The sequence below is a fragment of the Alligator sinensis genome, unplaced genomic scaffold (assembly GCF_000455745.1).
Source record: "Alligator sinensis unplaced genomic scaffold, ASM45574v1 scaffold1089_1, whole genome shotgun sequence".
Taxonomy (NCBI): domain Eukaryota; kingdom Metazoa; phylum Chordata; order Crocodylia; family Alligatoridae; genus Alligator; species Alligator sinensis.
Window position 1 is genome coordinate 44,495 of NW_005842030.1, and position 25,125 is coordinate 69,619.

The following is a 25,125-nucleotide window of genomic DNA, read 5'->3' on the forward strand; positions in this document are numbered from 1 at the left end:
ACAAGTTGCTCCCTGAAAACCCTCCCTGAGATAGTTACATGATCTGGCATCAGAAAAAGGTATCAGAAATACAGGATCTGGCATCTGTTTACTAGAACTAGGGAGATTTTAGGGAAAAGAATTTTCTCCATGTAGTAGGCAAAACACGCAACGTGAGTTCAAAAAGAGAGATGCACAGTTTAATACAGTTCAGCATCTAGGAACCTTGATTAAAAAGGCTGTGAACAGATTGTGGAAGTTGAACCCGTTCTCTGCCACTGCACAACCAGAGATGTAGAGGAATGGCTTTTCCTTTGGATGTGGGGCAGAGAAGTTCACGTTATATAAAAACCCTTAATCCCTTCTGCTGTGTTTCCATTTCAAAAGTTATTTATATAAAATGTAATAGCGATAAAAATATCCCATGTTCTCCAACAGCAGGTTCCTTGTGCTTTTCTTGGAGGTACGATAATCGCTCTCTTTGTTTTTGAAGAGCTGGTCATCATTTAGTGCTGTCACTTTCCAAGGTGAGGTGGACTCAAGAATATGTCTGGTAACTGGGAAGTAGGGCAAGGGGTGGAAGGAACCAGTGCAGTAGAAACAGAATCAGGTTCACGTATGTTACTTCATCAGCATTTAAGAACTGGGTTTTCATACAAGTCTGGCCAAACAACTACTGGGCATAAAAACAGTTCACAATTTGACTTGAATTCATACACCTCCTTTGGAGAACAACTTTGCAGCAAAGCTCAAACATATCAGCTGCAAGGCTATTCAAGATGATGAATGCAGGAATATTAAAAAAGAATTTTATTTACATTTTCCACAGTACATGATTACAATGTTCTTGTCTACACAGCCATGATCCCTTACCGGTAGCCATACATTTTCTTGAGGGCAGCAATCTGGACATTTTAAGCGGCCAATATTTTTTATATAATTTTTTTTCTCCATTAGATTTCACAGTTTATACATGGCAAGGAGCATCTCATGAGAAACGCAGTGTTTTAGACAGCTGCTTTGATCAGAGGTATAACAGTTGGATGGTACAGAGGTGCTGAAAAGCTGCACTTATGAGCCAAACAGTACACTGTACCATTGGCTTTTCACTGCGGATGTGTCCTTAGAAGAAGACTCCCCCTAGTGCCGGATGGTCCACGTGAAGGGTTTTCTTGGCACTGATCCCAGTGATGCTTTTCTATTCTACCTTTTGTCTGACAGTTGCTGATTCAGTCAAGACGGAGACATACAGTTTGAGCCAAGCATATGTGATGCCTAGAGCACAGTATACAGAAGTTAGTAACAAAGGGATAAAAGGCAATTTCAGTTTCCAGGGGCTCAAAGGGAATACAATTTCACAGAAGATTTCCAGAGGAACCAATGCAGTGAGGTAGAGGATTTCCAGCCAGTTCAGCAGAGGCCCATTTTTCCTGCGAAAGAGGAAATAAGTGGTTTCAGTGAAGAAACTGCAGGTTTTATTATTTTCCAGTTAACATGAAGCACGTTGGCTCCGCCCTGCCTATTCACTATGAACCAAGTCACAAGACTTTAAACCGCAATTAGACCTTCAAATACATGCACTTAAAGACACAGCTTGGGAGCATACTTTAAGTACAATGTAAAGCTAGTTTCTTTATAACACAGGATGATAACACCCAAATACAAGAGCCCACATTTTAGCAGCTTTGCATCTAGACTAGAAATCTGAGTAACCATTTCACGTCACCACGTGCCACTCCCACCCTATCAAAATGGAGGCCAAGAGGCCTTTCATAGTTTCAGAGGTACTTTCATTTGAGGCCACCTCTTCTACATCCAGGAAGTGGAGGAGATATCATGTCATTATTTCTGGCCTTACATGTGACACATTGTAGAGGTCTCCAGATTGAAAGCAAGCTGTCAGACATTTTGTACAGGAACTAAGAACATGGCCATTAACACCTGCATATGTACCTTTAAATGAATTTCATATTGTAATGAAGCCTTTAATTAAGAGAAGCCTTGGGAGACTATTCTCATTGTCCCTAAGCTGTTCCTGATTATCTAAGATCAGGACTAGCAAAGTGATATAGCGCTAAGCACTACAGAGATCTAAGCTTTGTAGGAGCAGAATTTCAGAGCTTTGCAGAAATGGAAGTTCAACTAGAAGGCTGACAATTATTGTATTTACTCAGTTCTAAGGTGAGGCTTTGTTTCCTGCTATTTAACATAGGGGGAAGCCCCTCATCTTAGAACTGAGTATGAGGGCAGGGGCTGGGGGGAGGTGAGGCAACTGCTGTGGCTCAGGCTCCAGCCCCTACCCAGGGTCTGGCTATAACCACAGCTAGTGCCTGCTTCCCTGCCATCTTCCAGTTGCAGTCTCTACTCCCCTACCTGTCCCTCTCCCGTTGCTCTGTACCAGCAGGCTCCATCCACACTGCAGCCTTGGGCACTGAGCATGGCCCCAGATGGCCTTGTAGCAGCAGCATGCAGCCTACGTGGCTGCTTTGGGGCTGCGGCCCTGCTCAGCGCCCCAGGCTAGAATGGGGATGGAGCATGCGGAGGTAGAGGGGAAAGGGGCAGCCCAAGACTGTGGGGGAAGGCGGTAGACTGCTTGACCTCCCCACACCACCTGTTTCCCCAGTGCCTGCCTGCTGCAGGGGTGGGGTGGGGGGATAAATGTATACATTTTCCATGTACAGAATGTAATTATTGGAGGATTGTCTTAAATTCAGTGTTGTTTTAGATTTAAGAAAATACAGTAAATCAAACTGCAAGAAGAGAAATGGACTGTCTTTTCCAAGCAAACACCATTGCTATCTCCAGCTCATACAACCCCTGGACTAGGGGCTGACAAATTGTGGTCAGAACCAGTATGCCAGCCTTAACAGGGACAACTGGTTTTCATTGATGCAGGGAACACTCATCTCGTCAATATTAAATCAATAAAGGCACACTAGGATGTCTACTTTAACAAAACTAGGACTGTATCTTTGTTTATATTATCCCTGTAGTGATTTTAATTAAAGATTTGATGATAAGGGTATATGAAAGTTCATGAGCTATTTGGGGGGCTTGACATTAGTCTGTTAGTCCAAAAAGTTTGTGAGCCATTGTGCTAGAATCTAGACGATGCAGTGGGAGACGCATCAGACTTGCTAAGGCATGTGGGTGGCCCGGCATTTCAGTGAGGATTGCACCTGCAGTTAATGCTTAGTCCTTTGCTGATTTTTGGTTGCCAAAACATTTGGTGTTTCCATGGCAAATTGCACTAAACTAACAATGCAGTAGCACATTAAATATACACATTAAATGATTTCCTTAAAAAGAAAATCAAGTATATGAAAAGTTAAGTGAGTTTTACCAATTGTGAAAGCTATTGTGCCGACTGTCTAGAGATTGAAATCAGTCTCTAAAATAGAGAGAGATTACACACTGGGGCATTATAATTCATTTGCCCTGGCAACATTTCCACTCAGCTGCGCATTCACCATCTTGAAGGCCAGGTAAGTACTTCAGTTGGTCGATATTCCACCACTGTCTTGTCTCACAACAAAGGTGTCCAGTATCTGAAGTGGACAACTGTCTACTGGGCACAGGACCAAGACTTCACCCTTTGGGTCCCCCCACTAATACAAGCCAAACGCTTCAACAGTAGCCTAGGTGTTAAATATTCATTCAGTTATTACCTGAACAAAGTCCTCAGTGAAGAGAAGCTATAGACTGTGAACAGCAGCATTAGCAGTATTTTAATTGGAAGTTCTGAAATGTAAGAAATATTTTTAAAACGGAGCACACATGCAATACTTCATTTTATCGTGTGTGCTGTAGCATCCTCAAGGTCACACTGTGAAAGATCATATTAACACCTGCACTATTTAATGAATGTTACCTTTAAAGGAAAGGAGCAGACATCCTACTTACATATCCATGGGCTATTTAGTGTTTGACTACTTAATGTACTATTCAGTCGTTTCACAGTGATCTGATACTTTCCCCTTTAACATATTTTTACACATTAAATTTTTCATTTTAGGTGATTAGTGCACAATGTTAGTATTGTATAATGACTAATATAACTGATACTTAAGCCATGTACAGGCATTGTTTCCACTGGGAGGGTCGCCACTCTCCCAATAAAACTACAAGTGTCCAGGCATTCATCAAGTTTCTCCTGTAGAAAAGAATCCCTGTATGCTTCCCCACTGGTTGACTCCTCCTGGTCCTGGGAAGAGTCAAGTGGCAGAGAAAGGCTCCCATGCCTTCCCCAGACTGGGGTCACTTCAGTCTGGAGAAAACACCAGGGGCATTTCCCTGCTGTTCCTGCCCCTTCCTTAGACTGGGAGGGAAGAACCAGCAGACTGGGGTCTCAGGAGCAGGCTGGGGGTTTGCCCTTCTGCTCCTCTCCTGAAGACTGGGAGCAGAGTAGAGGAGAAGCTGCTTGCTACTCCCCACACAGGGCTCCCTGACCTGGGGAATGGATTGGGGGCTTTGCTCCCCACCTGCTCCCCAAACCCCAGTTTGGGGAGGGGCACAGGGAGTCTTTCCCTGAAATTCAACTCCCTCCTCGGGGTGAGAGTAGAACAGCCACTGCTCCCCATGCCTTCCTAGTTGCAGGCTGAGCACTTCAATGCTCCCTCTCCCAGAAAGATTTCTAGTGGTGGAAATTTCTCAGGAATTCTCTACAGCAAGAGATGAATGCCTGTTTATGACTTTAGATACCACCTAGTTTGGCTAATAAACAAGGCTACTGGAAAATGTCATCTATAAAACTAGAAATGGGCAGTAGGTTTTTTTTCCCTAATTAGCATTTTTTTTTTTAAATAAAGAGGAAATGTTATACCAAAACAGTTAAGAGGAAAAAGGAAGCTTTTCTTTTCTTAAGAGCACAGACTCTCTGTTCCAGGGAAGTTGTGGGATATCCTTCACAGGAGGTTTTCAAGAGGAGGCTGGAAATGCAATGGACAGGAACTATTTAGGAGCTGTGTTCATGCAGCAGTCGGAATGGATGACCCCTGAGGGCCCTGACAACCCTATGCTTCTAAAAAGTAGCATTGCCAGATACTGAAAAAGGAACTCCAAATCCAGATACCCTCTGGCAGAAAGATGCTAATCATTATGTATAACTTGGAAGGTGAGGACTCTCCAAAATGTGGCTGAACCACAAGGGGGAGAGAGCATTTACCAGGTTCTCCCCTGCACCCTATCCCCCATCTTTACTTAAATACTAGGAGTCTGATCATAGAAACAGTGTGCCAGGGCCTCAGTGCTTCCTCTCTGGACTAAATCATTTTTGGTTTAGGAAAAAGATCACACTTGTTTGCATAGCCCCCAAATCACACTGTGCTCCATGCATTCTTGTTACTGAATTCAACCGAATTTCTTCTCTTTCACTGGTCACCTTTTCTGACATTGCCTGTATAATAGCCAAGGTCTGGCACCAAATCATCTTTAGAAAAACAGAAAGAAAAGTCAAATGGAAACAGGGGAGGAGGAGGAAGCATGAGGCTTTACCTGGTGCTGTAAACAACAATGGGAAGAGTGAAAAGTGCCCTGTAGTCGTTAGAATCAGATAGAGGCCAGCATCTTTTGCTCTCTGCACAGACAATAAGCTAAAATATAAAAGAATTTTGATTTAGATTTTTGCTTCTTCAAAAATAACTTCATTTTTTTTAATTGTGCAAGTCACTGGAGATGGAGCCTGAAGGCAGGTGGATGGCTGCAGCAGCAGCGTAAGTAGACAGTGCTACACCAGGATTGGATGGTGTTAAAAAAAAAATGGAGCTTAGGAGAAGCTCAACAATTCTGGGACTCAGATTTCTACAGAGACTCCGCTATCTGGTCACTACAACCTGGATGACATGTCTTTCCCATAAGACATGGAAGGAACTGCAGGGAAGGAACTGTAGAAAACAGCAAACCAGAAGTTTAAGCTGTAGCACAGCTACAGAATGCAGTTCAATGACGGAGCTGAACACTAACACTGGACGTTGTGCAGGTTTCACTCTAATGTCATTCCCCTATTCCAATTGGCTTTTTGTTTCAACCCCTCCCTCCCTTTATCTTTCCATTAATTAATCCCCTCCAAACAAAAAACCACCACCGTAATGTTTTAAAAATGAATCAGAACCAAAGTATTGGGGAATCTGAAGTTTGCAGACTTTGCTTGTAAATTATCTTAGCCTCTGACTTACCCTATTTAGACTGTAAGCTGTTTGGGGCAGGGACTAACCTAAATCCTATGCTAAGTAGCTTACAGAATGGGTCTTTATCCTTAACTGTGCCCTAGACACACTATGTTGTAGTAAGATCGGAGTGCCAGTATAACCATGAAGGTCAGGGAAACATATAAGAGGCAGGGGGCTGTTGTGAGATCTTTTACTGGCCCACCTATTTCAACCATGCATTTGCTCCTGTTAAAGATGTTACAGAAAACCCTTGTTTCTGGGAACTACCATAAACATGTTAAATAAAAATGGTAAATAGCACAGTCCTTTTTGATCAGAGAAGTGACAGAGCAACTCAGAGGTCAAAAAATTAGCCCTCAAATGTAACCTACTGCAAAGTGAATCTCAGAACTTTGTTCAAAATGGAAAGAAAGATGGGGAGAAAAATGTAGGGGAGTCAAGACTCCCAAATTTCTCTCTCACTCTACTACTAACTTGTTAAAGCAATTTGTTCAAGAACACATTGTTTCTCCTCACCTCTGCTGTGTGTACTTTATTATAATACTTAGCTATGTCACAGGGCTATTGTGGGAATTAGCAGCTATTAGAAACCTTTCATCCAAAAGTTTCCATAAATTAAAGGTCTTTTTTTCTTTTTTTAAGAGGATGAACTGCTCAACAGTATTGGAAGAAAACCACTTGTTTTGAGAAAAAAGATTTGTGTTGCATTGACTTATGCATTATTGAACAGTTATGTGCTATCCTTTCAGCATCCACTTCTGCCACTGTGAGACACAGGCTTTTGGGCAAGATAGACCTACGGTCTGACCCAGTAAATGGCAGTTCTTATGCTCTTATGTAGGTGGCTGCTTTTAAGCAGTGAGTGACAGGATTCCTGAATGTAAAGCTCATTTGAATGTTTCAGGATGAACATTTCCATGCAAAGTATGGATTCTCTGACAAAAATCTCATCATACAGAAAAGGTCAAAACCTCCTGACAGGCTTATCAACCTGTCATAAGTCTGAGAAACTGCCATGTAAGTAGTCACTCACCTTAAGGGAAGAATAGCAAGGAGTATTGCTTTTTCGTGCACATGCCAGCCAAACATGAAGGAGCTCAAGGCACAAAGTATCAGGCACTGAAGGAATCCCCTGGGCCCTTGAGGTTTAAACCAAAGACAGAAAACAGAGGGCTAGAAACAACAGGCAGAAACAAGACTTCAGTGTAAAATTTCACAATTCTGGATACAATCCATTGTCCTTATGACAATTACTGATATTACTGACAAGTGCAAATGAATATCCAGCTCCAATTCTACTTTGGAGGGAATTTGTAGCGAAGGAAGAGGTATGTATTTTGGCTGAGTAGATCTAATGGTTACAAAAGGTGACAAACAGATGACTCTGGAGAACAAACTCTTCCTTCTATAAAGCAGGTATACGTGCAGCAGGAGCACAGCTTCAGTTGCACCAACAAGCCAATGGTGATTTGCATGACAGGGGACAATGGCCTCTGGGAATGTAACTTACCAAACCATTTCATGCAAGGTACTGCCTAATTACTCAGTAACCTTTGCCCAACTGCTAACTGAAATCTGTATGTTATCTAGACTGGAAGATCTCTTTATGAAATTGCTAATCTGAAGTTTCAATTTCCCATCTTTTATTATGAGAGAGATGGGCATCAAACTTAAGCCTGATGAAAAGCAAGAGATCTATATTATGCATGGCTCCAGCTAATTCTACTGTGAACAGAGCCAGTTTCCCTGACACTTGTCACTTCTTCTCAGTCCAGCCTTGACAAACCTCTTGAATTCTAAGCAGGTTACTTATCTACAGCAGGGCTGTACAACTTCTCAGTGTTTGGGGGCACAATAGGGCAAACCAAAGGCCTCCCTGCCATGCCCCCAGTGTTGTCCTTATTGCACATCATGTGTGGCCAGTCCCTTCCCCATTGCTATACCACATGTACGGGCAGGCACTTCACTGCACATGCACTGCCCCCACTCCTGTCTCCAAGCCACAGGCTCCAGGGCACTGCACCACTTCCTAGAGCAAGCCCAGAAAACAGATGCCAGAAGAAAAGCCCGGAAACCCTGGCTGTTGTTGCAGTAGGGTTCAAAGCAATAGGGGAGCAGCAGCAGCCAGGAAGGAGCCTAGGGTCTGCAGATTAATCCCTTGCAGGTCACATGAATGCCACATGCTGCCAGCTGGATGGCCCTGATCTACAGGATTATTTTGAGCATGAAAAACGCATCATTTTGACCAGGTCTTGCTGTACTTATGAGTCTACTGAATAACCTATAGTTGACATAGGCTTAGTTGCTACACATAGTTGAGGAAAGTTTTGTTATACAGGGAGAAAAGAAAAAAAAATTGCAACTGCCTCAATATCTACCCTGATCATCATTGTTCAAGGCAAAGTTATTTAATTCCAGAGCAATAGGACATTGAAAGTGCTCACTAAAAACTTTTTACTCAAATGAGAAATAAAACATAGACAAAAAAAGTCTAAGTTCTAGGACTACCATTTGCTTAGATTTACCAATATAGAGACGACAGTACAGATTAATGTTGCAAAGGGTGTCACAGAAGGAAGGACAGTGTGCTGAAATTCTTGAACCAATCCTCCTGTCATGGCAGCCTTCTGCATCTTCTCAGGATCAAGGAATTTATATTTTACACCTGCAAGTAAAGATAAGTCAGAGAACTACAAGCATGCACAATTGTTATGCCAAATAAAGTTCTACAGTTGTGTTAATACATGTTTGCATCATTACAGACATTTTACTAAAAAACTGAGTAAATCAAACTATTTTAATAGCAGCAATTGGGAATCACATAGTTTCATAAAGCAAACAACTATGCAGATGTTTCAAATCCATGGAAGTCATGTAACAAATACAATTCTGTGTCTTGTTTCTGTCCCCACAAGGGCATCAGAGCTAAATAAGCATTGAAAATACAAAGTGAATTTACTGTACCAATAACTGCTAATGCTTTGTCCACAGCATTGTACAAAGCCCAGAAATTAGGAGCCCAGTAAGCATGGCATAGCCCTCTCTTGAAGGGAAAAAGCCGTGAGATGAGTTGAGGTAGCTGGCCCTGTACAGAAAAACAACAGAAGAGATTACCCGTTTAGGAGATTCATTAGGCTTTTTGTTTCATTTCTGACATTAAACTTAGTTTACAGGAATATTTGAGGAGTGGGAGGGAAACTGAAGTCTTTACCAATACTATGAAGGGTCCCAATGAAAGAGCAGAAACAAGGCAGACAATCAATCCCAGCAGAGTTATGCGAAGAAAGCTGAAACTGCTCCATTTAAGGGATCCATCTACAGAACAACAGTCTTATTAATATAAATTGCTCTGGAATAGAAGGCAAAACATGTACTTTAACAGTCAGTGACTAGGACAGATATCACTTGAAGTCAGGGCTGCAGGCCACATCTGGCCCGTGAAGAGTTAATGTGTGACCATTCCCCCCGCCCCCCAGGCTCCTGTCCAGTCACATCCCTGCTCCTATTGCTCCAGCTGCTGTGGTGAAAGCAGCTTGGGTTTCTGGGGCAGGGTAGCATGGCAGGAGGCCCAGTGAACTTGCTTCCCCTGCAACAGAACCAGCAGGGGAAGGGGAAAGGCAGGGGGGGAGGTGGGCAGAAGAGAAAAAAGTCCCCACAGTAGTGGTAGCAGTGGGGGGCAAGAGGCTTGCACTGATTGTACAAACAGGGATCTGTACGCAGCAGGGTTCCCAAGGAGCCCTGCAGCATGCAGCCTGTACTGTATGTGGCCCTGCTACCTGTGTGGTATGCAGCCCCTGGCCACGCCAAAGTTAGACAGCCCTGCACTAAGTGAAGGTTTTCAGTAAGTATCATTCTCAAACAGCTAGGTTCATAAATCTTGGTTATTCCTCAAACACTATACAGATCTACTCTACTCTTGGCATAGTCAATACAAATATATTATATTTATATAATATGGTAACATGATATATTATTCATACCACTGACAATTCCATTTAAATGGGCACATCATACTTATTTTATAAAGCTCAAGTTCTGTACAAGTTTAATATGAGAAATGGCCTACATTTCTCATATTCCCTACAGTGGGTTTTTTTTGGTAAAAAACACAAAAATATGGCCTACAGAAAGTTCTCCCCCCTATTTTTAATTATGGACTACTTCCAGAAGTCATTTTAAGAACACAACTTGAATGTTTATTTTGCTTGTGCAACAAGAATTAAAGCTATTTTAAAGAATTAAAGTAATTATTTGTAAATAATGTATACACACATTTCCAGGAAATCTAATGTAAGATGAGGAGCTATTCCTTAGGAAAAAACCAGCACATTACATGCAGTTTAAAATGCCTACATTTTTACATCAGTTTTGAAAGTCTATGATCTTTAACTGCTGTGCCTTCATGAGCATGGATATCCAACAGAACAACAATAAAAAAAAGATGCATTCAACACTGTTATATGTTATGTGTTAGAAGGACACACAATGGCCCATCAGAATTTATCTGTACAGTATTTCAAAGTAGGAGTGAGGAGGGGGGAAATGAGGGGAATTAAATTCAGTCAACCTATACCTGTCCCGCCTTCCCTGCCCCCCTTGGTCTGAATTTCATGGTCACTGAATTTTCTGGCAGCAGAGTCTTAGTCTATTTTGTCAGTGAAATGTATATACCATTGACTGGTTGCATTTCAAGGCAGGCATGAGAAGGAATCTCTTAAATATTTGGACTGCATTTTTCACCCATCTGGATATAAGTAGTTCTTTTGGTGAAAATGAAAACCTAAAATTCAAAGCAGTTTACAAAAAGACAACCAATTCAGTGTGATTAAATCAGTTCCAAGTAAAGAAGGTAGTGACATGGATTCAACAACCACACAGTGGCTTATTCACTTAGCCAGTGACTGCCTGAATTCTCCTTGACGGGGGATGCAATTGTTTTCTACTGTAAACACCATTAATTTGTGAAATGTTGAAGTTTAAAGCAGTGAACATTTTTGCAATGTTTATTCCCATATACTTGCTCTTTACTATGCATAAAAGACCTACTCTAGTCTGTTCAGCCAATCTACTACCCTCTCATTTAAATATTTAAAACTCACTCTTCTCTGTGATGCCCAACAAAGTGGGTCATTCCTATAGTATTTCATCCTTATTTTCATATGCACAAGGAAATATTTACAGTAGCCCATCAGGATGTAAAGCAGAGGTAGGCAAAATATGGCCCGTGGGCTGGATGAGGCCCACCAGGCAATTCCATCCAGCCTGCAGGGCCTCTCCGTAAGCCCTGGCCCTGGGCTGCCCCTCTGCAAGTCAACGTGTCCCTGCAGGAAGTACAGCTCTGCTTGCTGGCAACCTGCCCCCCACCACACACACCTCAGCCTGGCCTGACCCACCCCAGCACCAAGCCCAGGGGCTCTGGGGACAAGAATGCTCTGCCTGGCAGAGCTTGTGCCCAGCCACCCCTTCCCCCTGTGGCTGTTCTCAGCCTCCCTCCCTGCCTGTGAGAGTGGGAATGCAGGGGAGGGCTCCACCAGGGACTCCCACTGGGGGAAAGGGGTGGGAGTGTGGGGGCTGCGGTTACGGGGCCGAGTGAGGCAGATCCTGCACTCTGCCCCTATGCATGGCTGGGGCCTCAGGTTGGAGCACTATGGGGCCGGACTATAGCGCAAACATTAACTGCACTTACCTGCTTTATTTTCAGTGAGGCAATAGGATCGTAGCAAGTATACACCATAGGCTGGGGCTACGTAGATGTAGATGTGCTTGAAATGTAGGAGAACAGCAAACAGAGCAGCCCCTTCCAAATGCCTTTCCTAAAGGAAAGGAGTGGTTTTGTACAGTTATAAAAAAAAAAATATGAGGTCTGAAATCAAGCCCAAACTACCTTTTTTACTAAGTTTTAATGGCATCCCTCCTGCATTGTTTAAAGGAAAAAATATATATCTTACAGCAGTGAGGAGGGGAGCCCATGTGCTCATTTATCAGGAGTAAAAGACAACAACAGTACTAGGTAGATGCAAAGCACAAGATAATTTCCTGCCCCTCTACCAGGGTGCTAGCATTCAGTAGGTTTCTTGTTTCTTTGTTGCTGCAGACATACTCTCCCAGAAAGACAATTTTTTTTTCTGTCTAAAGTAGCTCCCTCCAGAAAAGGTGATATAACAGCCAGGGTGGGGAGGAATATGCTGTTTTGCTAACCGCAGGGATACACAGATCCTTCCTTCACAGAAAGACAGGACGACTGTATCCACAGCACAGCTAATATTTTTATGGCCCGATCTGAACTCTCAAGAATAGCACAAAAAATCCTACAATGTTTGATTTTAGCAGACAGCAGTTCACTCCTTTGGTTTCAAATGAAGCAAGCCCATGAAATAGTTTACACTTTTATTAGAAATTATTTTTTGAAAATGTCACACACAACAAATGACAAAAAACAGAATATTTGATTTTAGTTACCTGAAACAGGCGAGCAACAGAAAGAAGCATTAATCCAAATAAAAATCCATTGTACTGAAAGTGAATATCTAAGCATGAATCAAGGAAGAAGTAGAGAATGCTTTTCCATCACTGCTTGCTTAAAGAGACATGAAAGGTTATATAGTTGATAAAAGACAGTCAAATGGAGCCATGACCCAGAAATGACTTAAATTATTACCCTAGGTTATCTGAATATTAGGTAAGTGCCTAAATTGCTTACATGCACAGCACTGCACTGCACTGTAACTAACTGTGCACCCTTCAGCTGCACCAGAAACAGTGAAGGAGAAGTAGCTATACAAGGGAGCTTATTAGAAGCCAAGTGGCAGGAGCCAGGCCGTTTTACTGCTTTCTCTCCTCATTTTCAAAGCTTCTAAGAGCAGCCTTAACAGTGACTATTAGATGCCCTGAAAATGAGGCAGAAGTTTCAAACCTCAATGTACTTAACTAGCACTGATTATTTGAATAAAGTGTGGATAAGTGCACACACCGAGTAAGTGCAGAGCCGTTTTTCAATCCCAAGGTCATAGTCCTCTTAGAGGATGTTGTACAAGATCAATAATACCATTGTAACCATATATTCAACAACTAGTGGTTTTATGCCACACATCTATTTGTGGTATCCGTCTTCCTTTTTCGGACAGCTAACTGAAAGGATACGATCCACAATTAACAAACCAAAGTTCCATAACAGCAGCACAGCAAGAACAAACATTGGTTTTTCCAGAAGGTCTTTTCCAATTCGTTTCCCACTTACACACCTGCAGCATCTGAACAAGGGAGAAATGAAACAGTAATGCAAAGTTATTTATTTTGGCATCTATTTTATTAGCACAAGTGCTGGTCTCTTCAGGCAAGTACTGCCATTTCTCAATTACTAACCTACAGCAAAATGGTTTTCTGCTAGTGTTCAAGCAAACAAATAAAGGGAAAAAATGATTTGATACTATTTAGTGTTGAACTAGAAATATCTTTTTCCTAAAAATGGGAACAGTTCTGCATTCCTTTTACACATCTCTGAAGGCCCTATTAGTTTCTTCAAGAGAAAAAGTGCCTCAGGCAGAATTTACACAATTCTTGAATTTGAATCTCAATGTAGAAAAGGAAAAATCTTCTACAATCATAGTAAGGCCTTTAAGCATATTATTATTTTTTTAATTAGTTGTTTTTGCAGTCTCTTTTTCTAGAGAAGACAGACAGAATAACTTGTTTATTATAGAATCAGTAAGTTTTATTTCCACATTTTCATGCACTAGCACAATGTTACAGTGTTTAAAATGGAATATTTAAGATAATATCTGAAATCATTTCTATTGAAAGTGTACTAAAAATGGAAAAAAATTAGACCAACAGACATTTCCTTTATTTTGAAATAAAATCCTTGCTATCTTGCTTCTTAATATGAAGCGCATTATGCTGGTTAAACTAGATACGTTTGAAATCTATTAAAGATTTACGCTGAACTGAATGCAGTAGTGTCATTTTAAAAGGGTAAGTTCATTACATTAAGTCAAAGAGAGCCTATTCAACAGTTCTCCCAATTATATAGTTGGCTCATTAAAACAGTGGGAGCCAAAGTAAGCCCTATGCCCTCCCCAAGTACTACTCCAATCTCCTTTCCCTGCCTGACCTGCCACTTTGATTTCTCCCTTCCCTCGTGTTCTGCTTTCTGCTCCCTGCTCTATGTGCCATGCGCTACACATAGAGGCACTTGGGGCATGTTTGCTGCAGACTGGCCACCCCATCACAGAAAATCCCTACCTCTAGTATTAAGTCAAAAGATACTTAAATACAAGAAACTACATACATGTACTATATCTTGAGACAGAGACTCAGAGAAAATCAGGATCCCTGCTGATTACTCTGATAAAAAAAATCTCCAGTTTCTGGATTAAAAAAAGTAACCTAAACTCGACACTTTTCCATGATAAAATTAAATATCACGTGTGTGTGTAACTGCATGTATGTAGTTTCTTGTATTTAAGTATCGTTTGACTTAATACTAGAGGTAGGGATTTGCTGTGATATATCTTCTCTTGCAGGGGTGGCTAGTCAGCAGCAAACATGCCCCAAGTGCCTCTACGGTGTAGTGCTTGGAAAATAGAGCAGGCAGCAGAAAGTAGAACAAGAGGGCAGGGAGAGATCAAAGTGGCAGGTCAGGCAGGGAAAAGAGGTTGGAGTAGAACTTGGGGAGGGCATAGGGCTTTTATTTATTCATTTATTTATTTATATTAGTGGTGTTTCATTTTAATCGTGGAAAAATGTGGAGTTTAGCGTACTTTTTTAAATCTGAAAATTGGGGATTTTTTTTTTTTAATTAGAGAAAACCAGGATCCCTGGCAATCAGCCCTTCAGGCCAAGTTTTACAAAGAATAAATGGGGTATTACTGTATAAGACCTAGTTACAATATCCTTGTGGCAGGCAATATGCCTTTTTTCTTCCCATTCAACACAAGACATCACTCCCTCTCTTTCTCATGCATGAACATGCACGTTCCAACTGTAAGGTATACCTGAATGCACTAGGTATTTTTATTTTCATCTGACTGTATGTCATGTTTAGCTTTTACTGAGAAGAGCAACAGAAAATAGAATGACTTAATATATGACAGGAGAACACATTAAATAGAAGCAAGGAAGTGACTCATTTAATAATCACCATAGGATGATTAGAAGACCATTTGGGGTCATCCAGAGTAACCCCCTAATTCTTTCAGAATTCACCAGCCAAATGCACAACAAATGCACAACATGTTAACAAGGTAGCTAATGTGTAAAACATACAAGCTCACGTTTTATTATTATTTTATCATTAATTTTATTTTATTATTTAGAATTATTATTAGCAGCAGCTCTTCCAGGAACAAGAGGAAAAAAATACCTTCTCTTAGTTCCACACCCTCATTTGTTCTTGACATAGGCTTCAGCAACTGTGCTGTTCCTATAAATTTACAAACCTAAAGCAATCTTTTGTGATGAGCGCATATCTTTAAAAACAATATTTTAAACAGACAACATATGAAACAGAACAATTAAGACTTACTCACGAACTGCATATATAAAGAGAGTATCTGTAAGGATGACGGAGAGTCTTTGGAAGAGGACAGTGGCGTAACTGGCATAGTTCAGATTTTGGATAACCAACATTTCTGGGTCAAAGTATTTGGCAATGTGTGACAGTGCACATTCAAACCAAGCAAAGAAGGGAGGGTAGTCCAAGGTCCACTCAGAAGTTGCCTAAAGACAAAAGAAGATTTAATATATTACAAATGAATATCAAGGCACAGTTGTTTAGAGTGATCATGTACACAGAGCTCCTCTCAATTAGATCCACAGTGGAACAGCTGCAGCAGAGAGAAGAGATTGATGTCATATATCTTGACTTCAAAAAAGCCTTTGATCTGGTATCCCATGATCACCTCTTGGCGAAACTGGCCAATTGTGGCCTTGGGTCCACCACAATCCGCTGGCTGGGAAACTGGCTCCGTGGTCGGACCCAGAAGGTGGTGGTTGACGGAAGTCAATCGTCATGGTGCCCTGTGACTAGTGGGGTCCTCCAAGGCTCTGTCCTTGAACCCATATTGTTCAACATCTTCATTAATGATGTGGACATTGGAGTCAGAAGCGGACTGGCCAGGTTCGCTGATGACACCAAACTTGGGCAAAGCATCCTTACCAGAAGACAGGAGGGCAATCCAGGCTGACCTGGATAGGCTCAGCAAATGTGTGGACGAGAATCTGATGGTGTTTAACACTGAAAAATGCAAGGTTCTCCACCTTGGGAGGAAAAGCCTGCAGCATCCCTATAGGCTCGGCAGTGCTACACTGGCTAGCACTACAGAAGAAAGAGACTTGGGGGTCATCATTGACCACAAGATGAACATGAGCCTGTAATGCGATGCTGCGGCTAGTGAAGTGACCAAAACGCTGGCTTGCATCCATAGATGCTTCTCAAGCAAATCCTGGGACATCATTCTCCCCTTGTACTCGGCCTTGGTGAGGCCGCAGCTGGAGTACTGCGTCCAGTTTTGGGCTCCACAATTCAAAAAGGATGTGGAGAAGCTTGAGAGAGTCCAGAGAAGAGCCATGTGCATGATCAGAGGTCAGGAAAACAGACCTTACGACGACAGGCTGAGAGCTATGGGGCTCTTTAGCCTGGAAAAGCACAGGCTCAGGGATAATCTGGTGACCACCTATAAGTTTATCAGGGGTGACCACCAGTATCTGGGGGAATGTTTGTTCACCAGAGCGCCTCAAGGGATGACGAGGTCGAATGCTTTTAAACAACTGCAAGACCTTTTCAGGCTGGACATAAGGAAGAATTTCTTTACTGTCCGAGCCCCCAAGGTCTGGAACAGCCTGCCATCAGAGGTGGTTCAAGCACCTACATTGAACACCTTCAAGAGTAAATTGGATGCTTATCTTGCTGGGATCCTACGACCCCAAGTGGCTTCCTGCCCTTTGGGCGGGGGGCTGGACTCGATGATCTTCCGAGGCCCCTTCCAGCCCTAATGTCTTTGAAATCTATGAAAGACTTGAGCAGTTTTCTATGTAAAAATGGCCACGGCGACAGAGGAACAGGATACCCCTTGGGACTGATAACAGGTCACAGGTAGCTTGTTACAGGTGCCTGGTTTATACCCAGCACATGTTGTAAAGGAGTGAAGAGTTACAATCTCACAGAAGTTTTGTGGCCTCCGTTCAAGCTGGACACCACAGTAATAGGCACAACAGGCAAGAACTTGAACAAAATAATTGACAGTGGACATTTGCTGACATCAGAAAACAGCAACTGATATCCTTATTGCAGCCTCAGCAGACTTATTTTGTTCTATATATGTCCTATAGACTTAACCATCCTTGTATACATCCATGTACCTTCCAACAGCACACCAGACACTGCTACCATCTCTCAGTCTCTCCAGAAAGAGATTTTATGAGAAGTGCCGGGTTTCATGACGGTGTGTTTTCGGGGATTTTGTTAACGTACATACTCTTCTGTGTGCATGTTGTGCTGAAGAAGGACAATGTGCACTTTGAGCAGAAGGGGGTGAGACTTGCTACTGTTTCCTGTGAGAGTTTGTGCCAAACTTGAGGGAGCCTGTCTCCTGAGCAGGTAAGCTTTACCCTTGTGGCAGCAAGTTTCACTGTGCCTAATGAGTATAGAGTTAGTGACCACAGTCTTCATTCCAGAACCTTAGGGGATCTTTTAGATCCAGTATATCCAGACCACTAAGCACCTTAAATGTAAAGGATTTGCACCCTGAATTTAAATCAGTGTTTTGCGAGGAGCCAGTGTAAAAAGCTGTACTTGCTGAGGATATTTCTACAGGCATTCTGTATTAATTGGGTTTTTCATGGCCTGATGGCTTCATGCCCAAAAAACTATCCTCATGTTATCTCAAAAAGTGACCATTTAGATTATAAACGAGGAATACACACAAGCAGCACAAACGGGTTGCTCAAGAACCCCCTAGATAGACCTACAAACGTATTCTCTTTTCCTCTTGCATATCCCTCTAAAATTCAACCTCTACTGTGATACCTACCCAGACTTACTAGTTGATAATGGCTAAGCAAATAGCAAGATAAAATTTCTGCTTAATCTCCTACAATTTACTCACTTTGTTACTGGGTCCTTCTTATGATCCATCTGAAATGCCTGTTACATTTCATGATAATGTTAATTATGAGCTCTTTGTGATAGGTGCTGCCTTTCACTGAGTGCCCACACAGCACAGATCCATGATGCATCTCTAGCCATTACTGCAATACAGCCATCCCCAGTTACCAACATTATCCATGTGTATTTTCTGTGAAGAAAGGGCTATGTTCTCCAAGACGCAATAGGTGGGTGCCCGATATGCACCACACTCAGGCACAATTTAAGGAGAGAGAAAAAGAAACAGAACAAAAAACTTACTTCATAGTACCATTGAGAGACTGGCAAGTTGTGAGTGATGGCAAGCCAATTTCTATGTACTTCAAAATCTGTGGAATGACTGTAAAGAACATTTGCATTAATTGTCTTTAAATCCATACTAGCCAATACAACATTTTCCAAAACATTTCATCATTTAAAGAAAAGAATAAAGAAACATCACTTTGTTTTGGTAGAACAGCTGCCTTGTCACTACAGCTTTGATGCAGCTTGCAGAAATGAGTCCAAAAGAAGCAGGCGGAGTAGTAACAAGACACCACGAGTCACAGCTTGGTTTCTAAAATACTTTAGAGAAGGAGCACTAAAATCCAGTTATAGTTCAGTTTTTCTTGACAACAAGAGTCTTTTTTCTTAGAATGCCTGCTACTGAGAGGCTAAAAGTAAAGAATCAAATTATGCTACCAAATACCTTGAAAAACATAGAAATTTAAAAAAACAAACTAACTACATGGAAAGACTCATTGCAGCCAATATTCTTATTGTACAGGAAACCTGAAAATGAGAACACGTCTCACTGGGAAAAAAAGAGGACTCCTGTTACTCGGTAATGCAAAAACCATTAGCCAAGATATCGGAAGATACTTGTTAGATGTTCTGATCTGAAATGGCTTTCTGCCAAATTAAAGTTACATCATAAATATTTAGAAGTTTTGGTTACATTAAGGGTGGATTGTCTTAAGGTTTGAGTTCTATAATAACAGATCAATAAATATTTTAGTCCCTTGTTTGTGATAAAAAACTGTCTAGCAATGTATTTAAAACATAAAATGAACCATCCCAGCCTATAAGAGCAGAATCAAACAACCCATACATAAAAGAGAAAGGGAAAAAGCTTTAATGTACCTTAAAACCAGGGCTAAGCATCACCAGGGATCCTGGTTTTCTCCGATTTAAAAAAGTGCCCAGGTTTCGGTTAAAAAAGTAACCCCAAATCCACATTTTGTGATTTTAAAATAAAACACCTACACACATACAAGCACACAATTAAAAATATAAATATTTAAAAGATATATATATAGTGGAACTCATGGACCTCCTACATCTAAAAAGAGAGGCGTATAGTGGATGGAGGATGGGAATCACCCCTAAGGAGGAATATTCTGTACTGGTCTGCACCTGCAGGGAGCAAACTAGAAAAGCCTAGGCTGCAACTCAACTCCATCTGGCTACACGAATCAAGGACAATAAAAAGTCCTTCTTTAGATATGTGGGAAGTCAAAAGAAAAACAAGGGCAACATTGGACCCCTGCTAAATCAGCAGGGGCAGCTGACTACCAACACTCAGGAAAAAGCCAAATTTGCTTAATGATTACTTTGCGTCAGTTTTTCACCAGCCCAAAGGGACCCTGATGTGGGATGACCGGGGTGAAGATGAATATATGCCCACCCCCATAAATCAGCTGGTCCGGATAGGTTGCACCCAAGAGTGCTAAAGGAATTGGCAGACATCATAGTACAGCCACTGGCAAGGACATTCGAGCACTCGTGGTGCTTGGGCAAAGTACCTGAAGACTGGAAGAAGGCCAGTATGGTGCCCATGTTCAAGAAAGGGAGGAAAGAAGACCTGGGAAACTACAGGCCAATCAGTTTGACCTCAATTCCTGGGAAGATTTTGGAAAAAATTATTAAAGAAACGATTCTTGACAGGCTAAGAGAAGGCAATGTCCTGAGGGACAGCCAGCACGGGTTTGTTGCGGGTAGGCCTTGCTTGATGCAACCTCTCACTATTCTATTATTTCCTATGGGGAAAGTTATCCCGACTTACACGAAATTCCCCCGGAACACAATACTTGCATAAATCAGGGGTCTACTGTACTTTTTAATGTCTTCATAAGTGTCAAAAGTGGACTGGCCAAGTTCGCTGACAACACCAAACTTTGTGGAAGAGTCTCCACACTTAAGGATAGGCTGGTGATCCAGGCCAACCTCAATAGGCTTGCAAGGTGGGCAGATGAAAACATGATGGCATTCAATACAGAGAAATGCAAGGTGCTCCACCTTGGGAATAAAAACCCGCATCATACTTATAGGCTCGGCAATGCTACACTTGCTAGCACCATGAACAAAAGAGACTTGGGGGTCATGACTGACCACAAGATGAACATGAGCCACCAATGCGATACCGCAGCTGGCAAAGCGAACAAAACTCTGGCTTGCATCTTGAGCAAGACAAGACCCAGGATGTCATCCTCCTGCTGTACTTGGCCTTGGTGAGGCCACAGCTGGAGTACTGCATCCAATTCTGGGTTCCACAATTTAGGAAGGATGTGGAGAAGCTTGAAAGAGTCCAGAGAAGATCCATGCACATAATCAGACAGCATGAGAACAGGCCTTATGAAGACAGGCTGCAAGCTATGGGACTCTTCAGCCTGGAAAAGTGCAGGCTCACGGGTGACTTGGTGGCAGCCTATAAGTACATAAGGGGTGTGCATCAGGATCTGGGGAAATGTCTGTTCACCAGAGCACCCCAGGGGATGGTCACAAACTCCTCCAAGACCGTTTTAGGCTGGACATAAGGAAAAACTGCTTTACTGTCCGAGCCCCCAAGGCCTGAAACAAACTCCCCCCAGAGGTGGTGCAAGCACCTACTCTGGACACTTTCAAGAAACATTTGGACATTTACCTTGCTGGGATCCTTTGACCCAGCTGACTTCCTGCCCCTGGGGCAGAGGGCTGGACCTGATGAACTTCCGAGGTCCCTTCCAGCCCTAATGTCTATGAAATCTATGAATCTATGAAATCACGGAAAAATGTGGATCTGAGGTAATTTTTTTTAAAATAAAAAAATGGGGACTTTTTAAAATCAGAGAAAACCAGGATCCTTGGGCATTACACAGTATTAATACAGAGCTACTACTACAAATAGATTAATAGATTGTTATGGGCTGGAAGGAACCTTGCAGATCATTGGGTCCAGCCCCCCAGCTCTAGGCAGGAAGACGTCTCCACACTTAAGGATAGACTGTCCAGTCTCCTCTTGAAAACCTCCAGGGTAGGTGACTGCACCACCTCTGGTGGGAGTTTATTCCCAGCCTTGGGGGCTTGGACAGTAAAGACGTTTTGAATACTTGCATAGACTTGTTTAGCAACTGAAAGCATTCAAACTTTATAATTTTAATAACAAATCTTAGGTGGAAATTTCACGAGTGCCAAAATGAACCTGAAACACAAAGTCCATTGTTTTCCTAATGGTTTACATGTTTTTGGGAAGCAGAGGTAGGGAAAAAAAAATTACACTAAATTTCTAAAGTAAATGTATGCTTTGAGTGCAGAACTATTGTTACTTAAAAAAGTAAATCAACTTGCACGAAGCCTCTATCTTACTGTGAAAGTTTTATGCAAACTATTTATTTCAAAACCTAATACTTAAGTGGCTGTAAGGGTTTTATGCAAGACTGACTATGCTGCTTTCCTCAAAGAGCAAGAATCATACTTTGCCCATCTGGAGCACATCAAACTTGAAATTTGGAGGGGGTCTGAACAGCAATTATCCTGTTTCAGGCCATTTTTAAAGTCCCCTTCAGAATGAGCCCATTAATATTCTCTGTCCCATTCAACACTGCCTTTATTACAAATTCAAATTTAACCCCAACCAGAATAAATATGGAAGAGAGATTCTCACTTATTTGTCTCAGAAATGATAAATTATGAACTTCAGGTTCCAGGAAAAACCCCCCACCCCAAACACTCCCATACTGTTACACCCCACACTGCCTCTCTCACCCCACACTGTCCTTAAACTGCCTCTCCCCTCAGGTTTGGGACTCTGGAAAGAGTCAGAGCTGTCTACGCGACAAAATGCTGCAATGCGTGTAGTCCATTATATGCAAATTTGGCATCATTTTTATGGGTAAAAAGGCCAATCAAAGGGTAACACAGAATATTCGTATCACAGAAATGTGCACTTTGGGGAGAAATGGAACAGATCTGCAACCCACTGGCTGGCCCGAATACTGTCCTCAGCCACAGAAGGAAGAGAACGGGGAGGTGACATAAGCACGGACTGGCAAACGCTGCTGCACTGAGTGAATCATTTATGAATCACAGGGCTGAAAGGGCCCTGGAGGCTCATTCACCACAGGGGTGCCAAAAATACCTTGGGGTGCCAGAAATACCGCTGGTAAGACAAATCAAGCCCATGGAGTGCTAGGATCTGGCCCAGGGGCCTCAGACCAATCCCCCATAATGCACATGGAGCTGGCCAGGCATGCATCATATGGAGCGCCCCAGCCACATGCCTCCAGAGTGGGAGGAGAAATGTAACAAAACCCTCCAACAAGGGTAATCTTCACTTTCAAAATGGTAACAAATGCAGTTTTGCACATACACCATCAAAGTCCTGGGGGTCTCGTTATAGTCAAGTCCTGCTGTATTCGTGCAATTACGGTACCGAGGACAATCTGACAGCTCAGCAGCCATCACGCATGCGCACACCGCCACCCCGGCTGTACCCTGCTGCGCATGCGCGCCAGGCGCGGGCGGCACTGCCCCCTCCCCTACGCAGCAGGCAGGGAAGCTAGGGGCCGCCAGAGCCGCCGGCTTGGGTCCCTTACTAGGTCGGGATGAGGAGACATTTGAGGAGGGAAACCCCGAGCGCCAGAGCCGGGAACCAGCCGCCGCTTCCGCCTCCTGTCGCTGCCACCGCCATGTCACACCCGCCCTGACAGAACCGCTGAGGCGCCACTGCGCATGCGCAGACGGGAAGCGGCGAGCCCGCCGGGACCGTTCGAAAGGCGGCGGTCGCAGGACGCATGCGCTCGCCTGTACCGCAGGGCGCATGCCCTAACCTCCCCTCGCCAACCCGAAGCACTCCCCTGTGTCACTGCGCATGCGCTTACCTTTCTCCGTTAACGGGCTCTAGTCTCTCCCCCCCGGTAGGGTTTACTGCGCATGCACCCCCCTGGGAGGATTCACTGCGCATGCGCCAGCTTCACTGCCGCCTCCAAGCGGTCCCCGGAGGGCTCACTGCGCGTGCGTTCCTCGGGAGGGTTCTTTGCGCATGCGCCACCTGGACATGCTGGGATGGTCGACGTGCTCAGGGGCTGCAACTGTGCTGGAATTTTCACTGTGAAGACAGATGTTAAAGGATGAGAGTTGATGTTGATTTGGAGAACTGTTATGTAAAGTGATGTAAACTGTTTTTAATGGGGGGGGGGAGAGGTTTTGATTTTGATTAAAAAAAAATTCACTGCCAACCAGTTTGGCTCATCCGTGTCCTGCAGAACATGGGGACTGGGGAAGGGGGAGTGGTGGAGCTCAAAAGGCAGCTGGATTTCCCTCCAGATTAGCACTCAGTGTGGCAGAACTGGCATTAAAGGCACTGGTTACAGGCAGGAGGGTCACTGGGTTGCTTTTCCCCTGGCCTGCTGAGTGAGCATAATGGTTGGGGGCTAAATCCCACACAGCTCTGCTCACAAGTGCTGGTTCTCTGGGTCTGAATAGGCAGGAAGCACACTGCAAGATGTAGTCTTAATTATTCATACTTCCAAGGCACTCCTTTCACATCCAGCCTGTCTAGGCTACTCAACTGCTGCACCTGTTAAGCCTCACCGCTTAGTGGCTGCAATCCTCTCGCAGCTCATCAACTACATCACACAGTATTTGGGCTGCACATGGCAAAGGAAGGCGGCTGTGGAAGAGTCCTCTTCCAGACTCATACTTTTTGGCTTTTGGGGTTTTTTCTTTCTCTTTTCTCTCCTTTCTTTGTCTCAGTCTTCTCACCTGTCTGTCAATCTGGTTGCCCCAGGTTATGGCGTATGTGATCTGTGTCAGGTAAGAAGGTGTAGACCTAGCCTCTGTTGTTTTGAGCTCTGGCCTCCTGACCTGGGGGCAGGGGCTCGAGTCCAGGTCAAGGTGTGATGCTTTTCAAATTGGTTGGTCAGCATCAAATAACACCTGCCCCTGATGGGATCTAGAAGGTGAGGTCAGGAGGTCTATTTAAGGGAGAGGCTCTCCAGGAAGAAAGGGAGACATAATTTCATAGTAGCTATGGTCAGGAGGGACCTGAACAGATCATCTAGCCTGACCCCCTGCCACAGGCAGGAATGGATGCTGGGTTCACAAGACCCCAGACAGGTGATCATCCAACCTTCTCTTGAATTTGCCCAAGGTAGGGGCGAGGACCACTTCCTTGGGAAGTTGGTTCCAGAATTTGGCCACCCTAACTAAAATCTTGCCTTCTGATCTCTAACCTAAACCTATTCTCCATCAGCTTATGACGATTGTTCCTTGTCACCCCAGGTGGTGCTGGGGAGAAAAGAGCTCTCTGCCTATTTGCTGTTGATCTCCCCTGATGAGCTTGTAGGCAGCCACCAGGTCCTCCCTCAGCCTCCTCTTGCTGAGGCTGAACAGGCTCAGGTCCCTCAGTCTCTCCTTGTAGGGCCTGTCCTGCTTCCCTCTCACCAAGCAGGTGGCCTCCTCTGAACCCTCTCCAGGCTGGTCACATCCCTTTTGAAGTGCGGCGCCCAGTACTGGACGCAGTACTCCAACTGCGGCCTGACCAAAGTCGCATAGAGGGGGAGTATCACCTCTCTGGACCGGCTTGAGATGCACCTTTGG

The 25,125-nt window shown here is 43.3% G+C and overlaps 2 protein-coding genes across 2 annotated transcripts in view; both read right to left on the reverse strand.

The window, feature by feature from the left end:
* Positions 1 to 807: 807 nt before the first annotated feature.
* Positions 808 to 23,359, reverse strand: ALG8 (ALG8, alpha-1,3-glucosyltransferase). Its single transcript, XM_006022324.3, has 13 exons — positions 23,121 to 23,359; positions 18,550 to 18,628; positions 15,670 to 15,863; positions 13,287 to 13,396; positions 12,606 to 12,673; positions 11,833 to 11,959; positions 9,358 to 9,461; positions 9,111 to 9,231; positions 8,672 to 8,811; positions 7,180 to 7,319; positions 5,473 to 5,570; positions 3,648 to 3,720; positions 808 to 1,409 (listed from the first exon to the last, which is right to left on the reverse strand). Exons 1-13 carry the CDS (start codon positions 23,318 to 23,320, stop codon positions 1,178 to 1,180), a joined length of 1,686 nt encoding a protein of 561 aa, XP_006022386.2. The 5' UTR covers positions 23,321 to 23,359; the 3' UTR covers positions 808 to 1,177.
* Positions 23,360 to 23,508: 149 nt separating this feature from the next.
* KCTD21 (potassium channel tetramerization domain containing 21) overlaps positions 23,509 to 25,125 on the reverse strand; it is a 20,901-nt gene continuing 19,284 nt past the window's right edge. Inside the window, exon 3 of the mRNA XM_025202553.1 lies at positions 23,509 to 23,632. Within this exon, the coding sequence (XP_025058338.1) occupies positions 23,630 to 23,632 (3 nt within the window). The 3' untranslated portion in view covers positions 23,509 to 23,629. The remainder of the gene's footprint in view (positions 23,633 to 25,125) is intronic.